The 15,943-nt window shown below is 45.4% G+C and overlaps 1 protein-coding gene across 1 annotated transcript in view; it reads left to right on the top strand.

The window, feature by feature from the left end:
* Positions 1 to 15,943, top strand: part of agrn (agrin) — a 280,800-nt gene that overhangs the window by 214,258 nt on the left and 50,599 nt on the right. Inside the window, exons 10-15 of the mRNA XM_008282560.1 lie at positions 460 to 660; positions 6,721 to 6,863; positions 8,717 to 8,822; positions 11,262 to 11,381; positions 11,966 to 12,130; positions 13,486 to 13,629. Of these exons, the coding sequence (XP_008280782.1) occupies positions 460 to 660; positions 6,721 to 6,863; positions 8,717 to 8,822; positions 11,262 to 11,381; positions 11,966 to 12,130; positions 13,486 to 13,629 (879 nt within the window). The remainder of the gene's footprint in view (positions 1 to 459; positions 661 to 6,720; positions 6,864 to 8,716; positions 8,823 to 11,261; positions 11,382 to 11,965; positions 12,131 to 13,485; positions 13,630 to 15,943) is intronic.

Genomic DNA, 15,943 nt, shown 5'->3' on the forward strand with positions numbered 1-15,943 from the left:
GAATCTAGTGTGAATCCTGGCTGATGAGAGCTGAGACCTGAAGTGAAATGCATGACATTTCGAGGTGGAACAGTTACAGCTACATTAAATGTGAATATGAAAGATAAAAATAGAGCCCAAACCTCGTACAGCTGCAGATGAATAGTTCAAATGCTAACTGATACTCAGACGTAGCATCACTGAAGGAACGTGTTTATATTTAATTCCTATTAAAATGTATAATTTATTTATAATTCCTAGCAATTTCCCTGAGGTTAAGAGATCAATAAAGTTTTATTCTAATTCTATTTCTAAAAGTTGCATGCATGACAATTAGTAAAAGAAAAGAGAAATGTGACGTAAATATCTAGTCCAGAGGTCCTTTCAGTGTCTGTGTGGATCAGATCCATCACAATATATTTCCTTCTTATCTCTGACCCGGCTGCTCTGACCCGTCCCTCTGCTGTGTGTCTAATCCAGAAACATGCGGCAGCACTGTGTGTGCCTGGGGCGCCAGGTGTGTCCAGAATAAGTGTGAGTGCCCGCAGTGCTCAGACGAGGCCCACTCCCCGGTGTGTGGAAGTGATGGCACCACCTATGACAACGAGTGTGAACTCCGCGTGTCCTCCTGCATGCAAAAGAGGAGAATTGATGTGGCAAAGCCCGGCAGCTGTGATGAAGGTAGGAAATGGACTTTGAAATGGTGTAATTATGTTAACCAATCGGCCATTGAAGTGGTGTAATCATCTTTATCCACTGACCTGTGCTACAGTATTTAGTCATCTGTGGATTTTCATAATGCTAAAATATGCTACCAGCACTGTGCTGGTGGTCCAACGTTGCAAAAGTCACAGTGTGCATCCATCAACAAAACCTGCTGCAGGAACAGAAACTGCTTCTGGGTGATTAAGTTCAGGTCAGCTGGATTTTTTTTAAAACCAACTCATCGGCTGTCTTGTTTGTTCAAACATACTTTTGCTCTTATTTGCTGCAGCTGTTGTTTATGGGTCTTTTCCTATTTTTACTTTCTTTCTCAGTAAATGAAAAGCCATTAATGACAAGAGGTCCTCCTTTGCCAGTGTTTTCATTCAGGGTTGTGATACTTTTGGTCCAGTTCACCAGATTGCAGGTGTAACTTTGCCGTTAGCTTTCTCCACCCATTTCTGTTTCTACGTGTTTCCATTTTCAAATTTCACTTTATTGCAGCAAAAACAACAACCTCTGGGCAGCAGCCTACGCGCTGGAAATGTTCTGTTTTGTCCAAAGTTTTTTTTTTGTTGGTGAATTGGCCATTTTAATGATAGCGTTTTTAATGTCATCTTACTGCAAATGTTCCAATAAAACAATCCACCATCACCATCCTGTCCTCAGCTCTACCCCAAACAGTTGTGATTCTTTTATAGACATACAAAGACACCAGAGTTTTGTTTTTTTTATCCCTGGAGCTGATTGATAACCTTTCTACACAGCTCCGTTTCAGCTAAAACAAAGTGTAGGTGACCAAAGGTAGTGAATAAGAATATTATATCTGTTAAAATTCAAATCTGTGAGCTGGCAGGTATCACATGAGCGTTGTCCTGAATGTGCAGCATAGGCCCTGATATTTACTTGGCTTTTGTCAGGAGCTCAGCTGTGCTGGTTTGTGTTGTGACAGCAACAATACACATTTTGTCAAGCACTTCTATCCAATTAGGCTTTTAAATGTGTGACTGATGGCACTTAATGTGAGTATCCCTGATTTCCGCGCCTGTAGCTCCGTCGTTCCTCCGTTCTGTTTAAATGAGATCTAATTTAGCACGCAGATCATATCTTGATCAGCGCTGACAGACCAAGGCAGGATATCGCAGTCCCTCACTCAGCCCGTCTTGGGGACAGCTCTGGAGGGAGAAACATGCCAACCTCTGGTTGTCATGCAGACAGTGGCGGTGCTGTTCCCCTGTGGCAAGTGGGTCATCAGGCTGAACATAGTCATCCTCTGACAAGGTGTGAAGGGGAGCAGATTACACCTGCCAGCAGGAGGGATGGCTGGAGAGAAGAAAGGGGAGGTAGATGGAGGACAGAGCAAATAGAGATGAGGGGAATTCACTTCCATTTTGATTGCTAGCTAGGGGTGTTTCTCCCTCTTTTATCTTCCCACCCTTGCCTGCCGTTCGCGGCCCCGGGCCTGCGAGGCGAATCGTCCCGCCAAAGCTCCTTGTGGTTGATTTAACATCATTCCATTGACTGAGATGAGTGACCTTTTTTGTATGTGGAGCATGAAGAAATGCGAAACTGTATGGCCTCAATGTAGACCGACTGTCGGCGCACACACAGCCCTCAGTGTCGGCTGGTTCTCTGTTATCTGGCAGAATACTCTCATCTACCTCCCCAAGGGCACCGGTTTGCTTGTGGTGCCTGATGGCTTCGTTTTTCGATTTTATTCGCTCTCTCATATTGTCTCTGAACATCCTCCTTTTTTTCATCACTTGCTCATTTTGATTCAGAGAAAACCATCAGGCTTACACAATAGAATCTTCTTCTTTTTTTTTTTTCTGCGCTCCCCGTTGCTCCCTGCTGTCCCACCCACTCATGTCTCTCCATTTTGCACTGTTCTCCGTCAAAATTGTGCCTCTTGACAAAAGGGGCACCAATGCTTTCACAGATAGGGGTGGAGATGGGATCGTCTGAAATCGATAAATTTCACCCTGGGGGCAACCACTAGTTCTGTCTCTTTCTGCAGGCTCTTTCCCTTCAGCCCCCTCAAATCTGCCCCAGACCCTCCACAGGACGTCTGGTGTGAATGTAAAACAGCCAAAACCAAGTTGCTGGTTTTCCCTCTGAAATGTCTGTTGTGCTGTTTCTCTGTGGCTACGTGTCATTAGAACGGATGGTGTTGCTGATATATTCACTGCTGCCTGGATGTATGAGTGGTGGGTTTTTGCCAAATTAGGAGTATATATTGTGTAATATAGCACCGTGTCACAAAGTGTAATACTGTATGTTGTAGCTCTATTGCAGACAGCAACAAAGCTGTACATCACACACACACACACACACACACACACACACACACTGTGCTTCAAATCCAAGATAAGCCTGGAGAGGAATTGAACATGTGATTTATGTACTTACGTGGACTCGCCTTAAAAACCATCCTCATTAGTCTTGTGGGAGGAGGGGGCACATAGCATAAAAATGGAAGTTGTTTTCTCCCGCCTTTTATTTAGCAGTAATGAAAAATGACAGTGTTCCCACTGTTGGCCATACAGGGAAATTTATCACCTGTTTAATTTCACACTCGGGTAGGCCTGGCCTCAGCTCCTTTCCTCGACACTGACAAAGTGGTAACTGAGAGCAGTGCATCACCTACGGGGGCCCTCGGCCCTTTTTAATTGAATACACATTTAATAAACAAGATCATGAGAGCGGGATCACAGACGGATGCACGTCCACGCCCTGTTCCACGCATCACGGCGATCAGATCGAGTTCTGAACCACAGGAGAGGGCATGACGAGCACCGCGAGGTGTGTGGCTGGGTGAGAAGAGAGCCGCTTGTATGGAGATCAGCCCATGTTTGCCTTCATGGTCCATCCATCACAGAGCTGTAACCTTCTGCTGAAGCCACAAAACTTCTTCTCTCCTTCCACCACCTCCAAACACACCATCCCTTCCTCCCACCGGCTGTGACGCTACGTCCCGCTTAATCTTTTGGGAGCGTTATTTGAATGAGCTATCCCACCAGTTCAGAGCAGGCCGAACAAGGAGCCGGGAGATAAAAACAAAGGCTCGCTGCATCCTTCAGCACATGCTGTTGTCATTTGGGATCCTTTCTATGACTCCCACCTTAACGAGGTAGGATTAGTTGCAGACAACATCCACTCGGGTCAAGACATGTGGAGCCGCTGATGCTGATGTTGACCAAACATCCTCAGGCTGGTTTCAGTCCGTTATCATCTGTTATTGATCCATGTTCTGTACAGCCATGGCCAGAAGTAGAGAAAACTGAACTGTATGTTGTGTGTAGTGTTACCAAGTTATAATTTAAATTATTAGTTTTACAAATATTGGAAAAGCCTGGAGTCAACATATGCAACATTTTTCAACGTTTTTTTTTAAATTTTTCAAACATATACAAACATAAAAATATACATTTTAATATAGAAATAAAATAGAAATATATCTTTGAAAGGTGCCTCTACATACTATAAATATTTAATAATCCCATTTTAATTTGCTTTCAGACCATCCACAGTGTCATTGAGTCTTTGACCCGTGAAGCCCAGAATATTTTGTTGTTTAAATCTTATTTATTCTTTTTTTATTTAATTTTTTTTACTGCATCTCTCATTTATTTTTTGAATGAAAGATGCAGAACACAGGAATTTGATGAGATATCACTGCTTTCAAGCTTAGATTGTGTTTTATTTTTCAGTGGAACAACACCAGTCAGTAACTGTTTGTACAGCTTCAGACTGGGATGAATGGTGTCATTTTAAAAGAAAAACAACAACCTGTCTGTGGGTTTTGGCCTTCAGAGGGTTAACAGCACACCATTCAGCAGAGCTTTGACCGTAGGGTCTTCTCCAACACTTCAATTATTTCTACTTTTAAATGGTCTCTATATTTTCCTGGACATTATTCTTGTGCTGTTCGTCTCCTTTGTTTCCTCGGCTGCTGAGGTCTGTCTTCCTAATGGAGCTCTCCTGGTTAAATAGACTCTGGCGTCTGACAGGACTGAGTAAAAGCAGCGGATGGACAGTGCAGAGAGAATAGCTGATGCAGCCGTCTTAGCTGGGGACGTATTAATTGAAAGGTTCATAGGCAGCGGGGGTGGCGGGCACATCAAAGAACAGCAGCTAATTAGGACCCCCCTCCGCCCTTCATTTTTATTTATTCCATTCTAATGTCCTTTTATTTATTTATCTTGTCTCTGCGAGGGGGCCTGAGCGGAATATGAATCGGCTGCTCCGGTGCTTCTCGGCTGCCGTTCCTTGCTGTGCCGCCGTACGGCGAGCAGATACAGGAGGCCGAGCTTCACTCTCTTATGATCTCTTCTGCCTTCGACTGACTTCTCATTTTCAGATGCCATCTGAGCCTAAATACCTGTGCTAATGTTATTGGCAGTTGAAAGCCATCACACAGACCATTAGCTCCGTCACAACCTGTAATTTTTCATTCAGACTGTGGTTCACAATCAATGAGCTGCTACAACGGCAAATGTATTAGAGGTCTGAGCTCCTTAACAAGTCCTGATGTTTGTGGTGGACGCGGCCTCATGGACCTCCAGCTCCTCCATAGTGTCCACAGATAATGGCTCCTCCACTGTATCGACCTCTCAGATGTCTCATCGCTGATGACCCAAACCCAGGAACTAGCAGGGCTCCATCTGCCCTCCCCTGCACTGTGACCGTAATCTGCTTTAGGAGACGGGTTATGCTAAGTGCTACTTCCATCATGAGGACATTGATTTCACCATTAGAGGTGGCGCATCAATACGCAGAGCTGAATGAGTCCTAAAAGAAGACAAGAACAGGAAGAAGCACCTTGATTACACAGGGGGGTTTTTTTCAGTTTTTTAGCAGCACTGGGAGCTTTTAGTTGGACTGCATTCCTCTTTTGAATAGCAAATTTAACTTTCTGCGAGCCCCGGGGTGCCTCTCTCTCTGCCTGACATCCTCTCCGTCTTTCGTGCTGACTCCCTTCATTCCTGCCTTCGTGCACATCCACCTAATCTCCTCCAGGAGTTCCACTGTCGGGGAAATTCAACTTCAAAAGCGGGACCCTCCCACTTCTTCGTCTGCACTTTACAATAGCCCAGATTAGTTTTTTTCTTAAACGAAACTGTTTGTTTTTTCTCTCCTTGTTGTATTTCTTGTAAAAAAAAGTTGAGTGAACCTACAAATCCTGAAAAGTGATGAGGGGATTGTGTTTGTCCTTGCTGCCTCTTTACCTGCAACATAAGAAAAGCTTGAGTATAATACAGAGAAGTGCACTTTTACGGCAAACAAAACGCCTTTCAGGGTCTGAGAGTCGCTGCCACAACTTCCTTTAAAGTCTCAGGAGATAATTAGATTTTACACAACGCTTTGCAATTAGTTGCCGTCTCATATCGGGAGGCAGGCACCCATAAAGTCGCCTCGCCACCGATCCTCTCTGCACTCTCGGAGGCCAGAGTTAATAATTCCCTCCCGTTTTTGTTTCTGACTTAATTGAATTTAAAAAGGCGACTTGACCGGTGGTGCAGAGATGTCTCATTTATTTAGTCAATCTCTGGCCCCCCTCGCTCCAGTTGGTCATTATCTTTGGTGCCGTTTCCCCGTCACCGGCGTGAGGGAAATATAAATGATCCGTAAATATGAGTTTACATAACCCTCTGAACCCCAAAAGCCTGCTGGCACGTTGAAAAGGCATGTCTTCTTTTTAAAAAAGTGCCAAAATGAGGCAGAAACTGTAATAACAGGAAGAATGATGAGAGTTTTAGCTTTTATTCAGTTGTTGGACTCGTCTTCTGTGACACGCTGCTCTGTCAGAACATGTAGGATATGTCTGAGATGGCTCTACTTCTAGCGGTGGTCGTGTTGTTTCCATAGAGGTACAGGACTTTGTGTCGCAGCGAAGAACGTGGTGACAGGAATAAAAACACTGAAACACTGCAGGGGCCTCAGAGGGTTAAAGAGGAATAACACCAGGAGCAAAGGGGCATGTCCCTTGTGTGTGTGTGTGCATGTTTTATTAATGATTGCATGTGGTTTTTTTTGCAGACTGTGGCTCAGGAGGCTCAGGCTCAGGTGCAGAGAGCTGTGAACAGGACCGCTGTCGCATGTTTGGAGGCTCGTGGGACGAGGATGCAGAGGACGACCGCTGCGTCTGCGACTTCACCTGCCAGAGTGTACCTCACAACCAGGTACAGCCGCCGTCACAAAGCCACACAAACATCAGACACCTGCTGCTGTTCACTCATTGTTTTTTCCTGTGATAGCTGCACAGCCACAGTTCATCAAGAAGAAATCTGTTTAGAAATGCTAGTTTTAAATACACCTATAATTTAAAGTTTTCCTTCATTTTCCCTTCGACAGGAATCCAGATGATATTTGTCTGTGTGTCTCTTGTAACAATGCGACAGGAGCTGCTTTTCTTAGTGTAAATTTGACAGTATGAATAACTATGAGGTAAAAAGGCAGGTTCAGATGTAGCCCAGCAGGCAGCTCTCTGCTAACTCACTCCGTCATTCCTGTTAAACTCTGTATGCTCAATATATTCATGCAAGTGAGAAAAACAAAGAACGAGCACCGACACAATGACTGAACACCAGTTTGTTTGTTTGTTTGACACTGTTTGGTCGTCATGCTAAGGCTCAGAGTGTCGTGTGAACATGGTTCTTACATGCTGTATGTCTCTGACAATGATGCACACCAACAGCCAATGACATGAAGAGCGCTGGCAGGTGGAATGAACAACTCATTATCTAGTTTCTGTGGCACCTGTCAGTGGGTGGGATATGTTAGGAAGCAAGTCAACAGGCAGCTCTGGGGGTTGAAATGTTGGAAGCAGGAAAAGTGGGCAAGCGTAAAGTAACTTTGAGAAGAGTGGATAGCTGGGTCATAGCATCTCCAGAACAGCAGGTCTTGTGTTGTGCAGAGGTTGTCCCTGCCCAGAGGACAGGCCCAGAGGAGTCCGACTCTCACTGATGCATGTGTGGAGGGATTCTGCTGCTGGTGCACAAACTGTGATCCAGGTCCTGATAGAAAGCTGTCACAAGCTGAACACCACAGCTCGTATGTGGCCTCACAGCTGCAGACCTGTCAGTGTCTATGCCGACACCTGTCCAGAGCTGGAACATTAGGGGCATGGACAGTGGAGTTCAGTTAGTCACTTAACTAAGGAGGAGATGACAGCAGGGTTGGACAAAGGGGAGCCAGGAGAGGCAGTGTGATGCTGTGGAGAGGATTCTGCTGAGACCTTGGGTCCCGCATTCATGTTAACTTTTCTTTTTAAGTTATTTTTTGGCCTTTGTGCCTTTATTGATAGTGCAGTGAGAGCGAGACAGGAAAGTGGGGGTGGAGGACATGTGGGAAAGAGCCATGAGTGGGATTCGAACTCATGATCTCCACGTCGGGACTGTAGCCCTGCACATGGGACGCCGGCTCAACCAGCAGCGCCCCATGTGAACTTTTCTCATCACAGCTTCGTGGTGACTGTATTCCTGGATGGTCGTGGCTCCTTCTAGATAAAGCTCGCTCCAGAACTTCAAACATTGTTCAGGAATGGTTTGAGGAACATGACAAAGAGCTCAAGGTTCTGAGCTGCCCTCCAGATTTCTCAATCTAACTGATGTGCTGGAAGAATAAGTCCAATCCACAGAGGCCCCACCTCATATGTCTTCCAGGACTTTGATGCCTTCAGAGGTCTATGAAGCTGACATCTAATCTTATATTTTACTATTACAATTGCAGGTAACGACCATCTTAACTCAAGGTTTTAGTTCACCTTCCAGTCTCCATCAGCAGCAGGGTGATTAGTTGTCATCGATGTGACTCAGCTGTCATCACACGTCTCAGTGCAGTGCTTACTGTGTTAACTTTACCTGTGACTGTTTTTCTTAAGTACTGATGTGTCTCCAAGGTGAGCGGTCTGTCACACCAGACAGAGGGTGTGCCTGAGCCGAGACATGTTGTGACTGAGCCTGACAGAAGTGAAACGCAGCACAGAGCCTTGAGTTCATTGTGTTAAACTCTGCTTTTTCTAATTCTCTTGTAGATCTGTGGCTCAGATGGAAAAAACTACAGCAACGAGTGCGAGCTGAAAAAGGCCAGATGTGAGAAACAAGAGCACTTGTTGATTCAGAATCAGGGACCCTGCACAGGTCTGTACATTGCACCATCCACCGTTACTGTCATTACACAAGCACCCTCATCAAGACTCATTGTCACCGACATCCCATTTCTCCATTCATTCATCCATTCACGGCTAATCATGGAATCAAGCTGAAGCACCGCTGTTGTTTCCTTCCGTGTGACCGCTGCAGCCGTAATCAAGTGAAATGATGAAGGTCAATCTGAAATGCGATTTGTGTGTCTGCGTAGTCTGCTCAGGGGGAGCTGACTCAACGCGCTCGCAACTTTTTTTTCTCGATCGTATCTGGAAGCTGACCGGTCCTCTGGGGCCGGCGAGTGCGCAGACTTCTAACTGTTTCTCACGGGCACATGTGTGCGCTGGGCTGATAACAGTAATGATTCACGTTTTCCACCCAGACACTCGCGCAATTTAAGCCATTGAACTTGTGCTCACAAGCTTGCCTCTTAACCCCCAGGACACCACTTTGCCCCACTTACTTGAATACGAACGCCCTCTTTCTGCGTGTAATGAATGACAGTTATCAGCCAGAATAATTGTCAGATCAGTGGCGAAGCACCAAAGGTTAACCCTCTTCCTCTCGATGACTATGTTAAATAAGAGCCTTTGCTGGTGCAGGCCGGGGAGCAGAGGAAAAGGCACTTAAGGGATTTTGTGTGATCATTGCAGCCTGTTTGATTCCCCGTGGGTCTAAAAGAGAGAAGGATGGAGAGAGTTGAAGAGAGTGAGAATGAGGGAGCTGCCAGTGTTTTCACACACATCCCTGCAGATTCTTCTCCTTCCTAAGCTGGCCTCCTTGGGCACTGACTGTCACGCTTCTCTACCATCCATGGATAATCAATCCTTTTTTGAAGGGCCCTCTATGGGAACAAGACCTCTGGGTTCTCCTCTCCTATTGGCTAATGGAAAAACTCAGATCTTGGGGAATTTCGCTGCCCTCCACATTAGCTATGTAAGGAGAAACTTCATTTGACCTCAACTCCCAAAACTTATCAAAACACGCCAGCTCCCTCTTGCCGAGCATGAAAGCAACCTTGTTTTTTTTTTTTTTTTTAGAGGTTCTGAGTTTGAAAAAGTGCCTCTTCTGCATACAGCGTCAACACCGTCATCTGCTGCATGCACATTGGTAAAGTTTCCCTCTCGTAGCGTTTCAAACAAAGCTTTAATGCAAATTCAAATCTGGGTCAGGGATTTCAATATAATCCAAAGAAATATTTGTTGGTTTGCTAGACACGCAGACACGTGCAGCTGTGGCCTTGCAGGCATAAGACTATCGAGAATGACTGCGGCGAGAAGGCCCTGCTGCAGAGCGTGAAAATGCGAGGGTAATATTGCACATCACAGTGAGCTGCATTGTGCCGGACAATCGCCACTGAAGAGGAAAAACCTGTGAAGGGTGTAAGAACATATGAAATTAAAAGTTCTCCTTGTCCTAATAGGCTCAGTACAGATAGCTGAATGGAGCGCTGGAAAGTGGCAAGTTAAATGAACTGTGTCCAAAGCCCATCTCTGGAGTAGGAAAGCACTGGAAAAGAGCGAGCCGAGTCATCACCATTAGGCTAAGGCTCATATCCACACCAGTAACAGTGTGATTTATGGCCCCTGTATCTCCAGCCTCCAAACTCTAAATGAGCAACACAAGAAAGGGAGATTGGGAGGCGAATAGAGAGAGACAGAGATAAAGGAGGGAAAGATTTCTCTTTTTTTATCTACAACTTTACTTTTCACTCCAAAGTCTGTAGAGAATGTGAACAATGATATTTCTGCCTTGGCCATTAAACAAACCCCCTTTTTTTCCACCCACTGTATGTTTGGTTGCTCCCTTCCAATTTCTGAAGAAGCGCCAGGTTTGGGAACTCATTTGTTTTTATTTTGTCGAACGCGGCTCTTGTGTTCGGGGCTGTCACGCCGTAGTCTGGCGGCTGGAGCATCCGTAGACAAAGGAGCTCTCCACACACCGCGTGCAAGCACAAACTGCTGGGCGCATTCCTTCACATTATGCAGCGGGCTTTTCTTTTTCTTATTTATTTATTTCCTTTTTTTAAGGAAGGTTGTAGGGCGGCAGTGCAATTCCGTAATATTAGACAAGAACAAATGAAGAGAACATGCCTCCTAGTAGGTGGTAAATGTCAGCTGCCGCACATTCACTAGAAATGCCATTGTTTGTTTTCACTGGAGGTAATAGCATCATTTTCCCCCTGATTTTGAGCCATTGTGGAGCAAGTAGAAAATAGAATTGTTATCTTGAAGCCGGCTGCCAGCCTCTCCACCTCTGCCCCTCCAGCCAATCACATTGTTGGCAAAAAAGTTACATGCCGCTCAGAGATTGCGTTGTATTATCCCCGCCACCCACCAAACCCCACCCCGCAGTAATCACTCAAATGCTGGTGTTCTTCTTTTTTTCCTCCTTGTGCCATCTTCCATCTCCCCTCCCCGTTTACCTCATCAGCGAACTCAGCCATCTCCCTGCCGGAGCTGACGGCGCCCCAGCACTGCAGCCTGTCTGTGTACGGCTGCTGCTCCGACAACGTGACGGCTGCCTTAGGAGTTGGACTGGCCGGATGTCCCAGTAAGTTCCACTCTGACCCTTTGCCTTCAGCGCGCCCTGACTTGGTTGCGTGCACTCGTTGTAGATACGATCGGGCTGCTGCCGCATATGAGGCTTATTGTCCTTGACTGCAATTACAGTTCCAAAGTTGCAGAGCAGAAAACGTTTCATCTTAATCCAAGGAATAATTATGATAATGCCGCACTGTATCAACAGAAAAATCTCTTCATCTGATGATCTTGACAAATGATAGTACACAGATGGAAGAGAAACTGCTGCACCAAGCTGTTAGCCACCGGGTTCAGTACGGATGGAGAAAATGCAGACGCAGAAATAAGGATATACAGAGATTTAGAAAAGGGGAAAGGCACCAAAGCTCACTTTATCCACCTATTTATTTGGGAAATCAGGCTTACCCAACATTTGAGCCTAGCAGAAATCTGAAATACAGACTATCCAGAGGAGAGCGGTGTCCAACGGCCAGAGGTTACCTGACAATTTGTTCTGTCAAAGTCAGAAAAGCATCAATAATAGCAATAACGGAGTGCTTCTGAGTGACCCGGCAGAGGTTAAAAGTGGCGTCCGCATGACTGTGTTCTCTTCAGGTACCTGCCAGTGTAACCTCTACGGCTCCTACAAGGGGACGTGTGACCCCACCACTGGCCAGTGCTCCTGTAAGCCGGGCGTCGGCGGGCAGAAGTGTGACCGCTGTGAACCGGGCTTCTGGAATTTCCGAGGCATTGTGACGGAGAATATGAGCGGCTGCACACGTAAGGAACCCGTTCTTTGTATCTGTGCTGACGGCACAAACGTAGTTTATTTCAGTTATTGTATGCATTGTAATTTATTCCTTCTCCTGATATTGCTAATGGCATCCTTTCATTGTCCAGACAGGATCTGTTCACCCAAAATACTAAACATATTGTCCTGACCATGCACAGACCTGTTTGGTTCTTAAGTGTCTTGTAATAATGTCCTCTGATTAATCTATCGCTTCCGGAAAGAAATCCCCCCCCTTCTATTTTCTTTAACAGAACCAAACACAGTGCACCAACTACATAGGAATAAAACTCAAACAAAAAGCCAGATATCTGGAAAAACCTGTTTGTTATTATTATTATTATTATTATCATCATCATCATCATCATCATCATCATTATTATTATTATTGTTATTATTATTATTATTATTATTATTAGTAGTAGTAGTAGTAGTAGTATTAGAAGTGTTATTATCAGTTTATTTAAAAAGGGACCATTTACAATATTAAACATAGATGTTACCATTTGGTGCACCAGAGTTAGCTTTAAGCTAATTTCCATCTAAATGAAACCAGGTCAGAGTCCACTCTAGGTAAGTGAGGAAACACATTTATCGTAGATTAATAGCACTTATAGCATCTCAGCCAACCTTTTAAGGAGCTTAATCTCTATAAAGTCTGTGTAGACAAAATGGTAGATTGCCAACCAGTTAAACCGCCTGAAACAGAGCTTCACTGTTTGATGCCACTTGCTGTAGAATGACTGCGTCCTTTAGTCCCGTCAAAGCTGTATTGAATGGACTCATTTGTATTCAAGTAAAGAACAAGGTCAGGACCCCTGGTTTGTCTTGGTGTAATGCAATATGGTGACCAGCTCGTATCCTGCCGCTGAGGTATCATAGAACATACGCTCCCAAAGCCACAGAGCATTTTCAGTCAACAGCAGGAAGCCTGCAGGTGCCTCACCCGTGGCCTGACCTTAACAAGGTTTACCCAAAGCAAGCAGACAGCACACTGCACGCCAATACCACGTTCAGCAGGAGAGGAGCAGGAAAAAACAGACATCATTGATTCCAGGAACATGATGGGGTTGATGTCCTTCCCTGAGGTTGTTTTCCTGAGTTTCTGTTACGTCCTCCTCCTCCTCCTTCTCCTCCCTCTGTGGGCCCTAAGGCTGGATGAACTATTCCCAACCCCTGACTCCTAGACAAAGACGTGTCTCCAGCGAAGCACAGAGGCTAAGGCTGCTTTCAAACACACTTTGCACACTTTAGAACTTACCCCTCTTCCTGCTACTGTCCCTAATTGATGGCTTTTTTCCTCATCAGTCCTCTCCTCCTTGTTTCCTCTACCTCTCCACGGCAGCATGTAACTGCGACGCCACAGGCTCGGTGCGGGATGACTGCGAGCAGATGTCGGGTTTGTGCTCCTGCAAGACGGGAGTGAAGGGCATGAAGTGCAACGTGTGTCCAGATGGAAGCAAGATGGGCATGAATGGCTGCGACAAAGGTAATAGGAGAGAGCGTCGAGGCTGTCTGTGGAGCATTAACAAACCACACCAACACTCACGTCCCCTTCAACCCACCGTCTGTCTGTCATTCTAAAGTGGTTTTCTGTCACTAATTTGATTCTCGGATCAGCCTCAGAGCAGCCACATTTTTCTTCATCTGCTCTTCACATCCATCAGGTTTATTGGCAAAGAAGGAAGTGGCTGCAAGATAGTTATTCAATAGTGATTAGGAAAATACTGGAGTGTATAAATGGCGTGCGCATGACACAGTGCCCATCGATGTTTTATTTTCTCTACCTCATACTCCATTTTGGATGATTCATGATACTTGCGTGTGCATGTTTATGCCTCTGTCTAAGGACTATTGATTGCTTTTGATTCATAATGAGAACAGCTCCCAGTGAATGCACAAGCTAAAAAGCTAGTTGAAGGAAAGGTTAGTTCCTGCTGTGGGGTCCTGCAGCTCCTTGATTAAGATGCACCATCAGATATCGACTGGAAGTCAAACGCTTAATGAAGCCGGCGGTCCCGGCACAGGTAGGGCACTCCGCCATGCATGCTGCCAGATAAAAAGACAAGGCTCTCAGAGGGTGCAGCACATAAAAGCAGGAGCCACGGGGTGGGGGGCACTCTAAGCCTCTGTGATGTTGCAACAATGCAGAGACCCCACACTCACAGCCCGGCGGGGGGACGGTGGGCTCCCCGGCTGCAACTCCTGCTGCGGCAACTTCAAGGCTTCAAACAAGCTTTGGGAGAGATCTGTGGGGGCAAAAGTAGAGCCAAAATATCCTCGACGCACACCTTTAAACAACTCCAAAGATACTTTTTTTGCTGCACTGAAGCAGTTTTAGGAGAATGCTTTGGTCTGTGAAGTCTATGAATAATTTCCCTTCTGTGACATAGAGAATGTCGTTGCACGGTGGGTCAGTGGTTAACACTGTTACCTCACAGCTACAAGATCCCCGGTTCACGGTCCCGCCTGGGACCGGGGTCTTTCTGCGTGGAGTCTCCATGTTCTCCTCGTGCAGCGTGGGTTCTCTTCGGGTTCTCCGGCTTCCTCCCACAGTCCAGAAACATGCTGAGGTTAATTGGTGATTCTAAATTGTCCGTAGGTGTGAATGTGAGTGTGCTTGGTTGTCTGTCTCTAAGTGTAGCCCTGTGATAGACTGGTTACCTGTCCAGGTGAACCTGCCTTCACCCTGAGTCAGCTGGGATAGACTCCAGCCCCCCATGGCCCTAGTGAGGATTAAGGTGTAGAGATGATGGATGGATGTTTGAAAGACACAAAGAATTGTTGGACTTTTAATGTTCCAGCAGTTCTTTCATCTGTGAAAACGAATCCTAAATATTTCCACAAAATCACTTTGTTCTACATTTGTCATTTTAAAAATTCACCAGCAGCTTTCTATAATCATACTCTGTAAAAACAGACAAAAATCGGTGCTTCTTAACCAAACCGTGGAGCAACAGAGACTCAGCAGTCGCGTGACGAAACTTCACTTTTTAGCTGAACTAGAGGCTGTGTTTGTACAGAACAGAGAGGAGACAGGTGTGGAAACAGGTTAAAAATGCAAGTAGTAAAATATCTGCAGTGTGTACGCCCCCTCTAGTGCTGGTCACACCTGTGGGCACTTGGAAAGGTTTTGTATATTCAGTTTCCAGGTTTTTAAATGAAACTTTTTTGTAAAAATCAATTATTTAAGACATTTTACTTTACTAGTTTTATGGTTTATGGCACCATAACCATATCATCCTGCACAGAAGACATTTCTGAATCCTCTCTCCTTCTAGCCATGGTTGTGATGTTCCCATAGAGCTGCACGATTTTGTATTTCAGTAAAAAACAAAAGCCGACAGGAACAAAAACACACACCGCTACAGGTACTGAGCGTTAAGCACCACTCCTACCAGTACTGTTAAAATCAACCTGAGTGGGATGAGTGGTGTCATGGAGTTGAGGCTCACTCAGTAGCACTGTAGCTACTAGCAGAGGTCGCATAAAACACCATCCCATAGCAGGCCAACACATTGTGTCTGCATGATGAAGAATTCACTAACTACTATGAAAGCTGCCAGTAATGCAGATGAATCATCGCATGCTAATTTGGGGGATTAAAACAGTTGGAATTGGACGCCTCCCTCGGTTGTTTAAATAAAAACTGCTGTTCCACTGACCAACACAAAGAGATCACAGCTCCTACTAGTCAGGACTCATCTCCTACTAGTCAGGACTCAGCTTCTACTAGTCAGTACTGAGCTTCTACTAGTCAGAACTCAGCTCCTACTAGTCAGGACTCAGCTTCTACTAGTCAG

This window comes from Stegastes partitus, unplaced genomic scaffold (genome assembly GCF_000690725.1).
Source record: "Stegastes partitus isolate 25-593 unplaced genomic scaffold, Stegastes_partitus-1.0.2 Scaffold276, whole genome shotgun sequence".
NCBI lineage: Eukaryota > Metazoa > Chordata > Actinopteri > Pomacentridae > Stegastes > Stegastes partitus.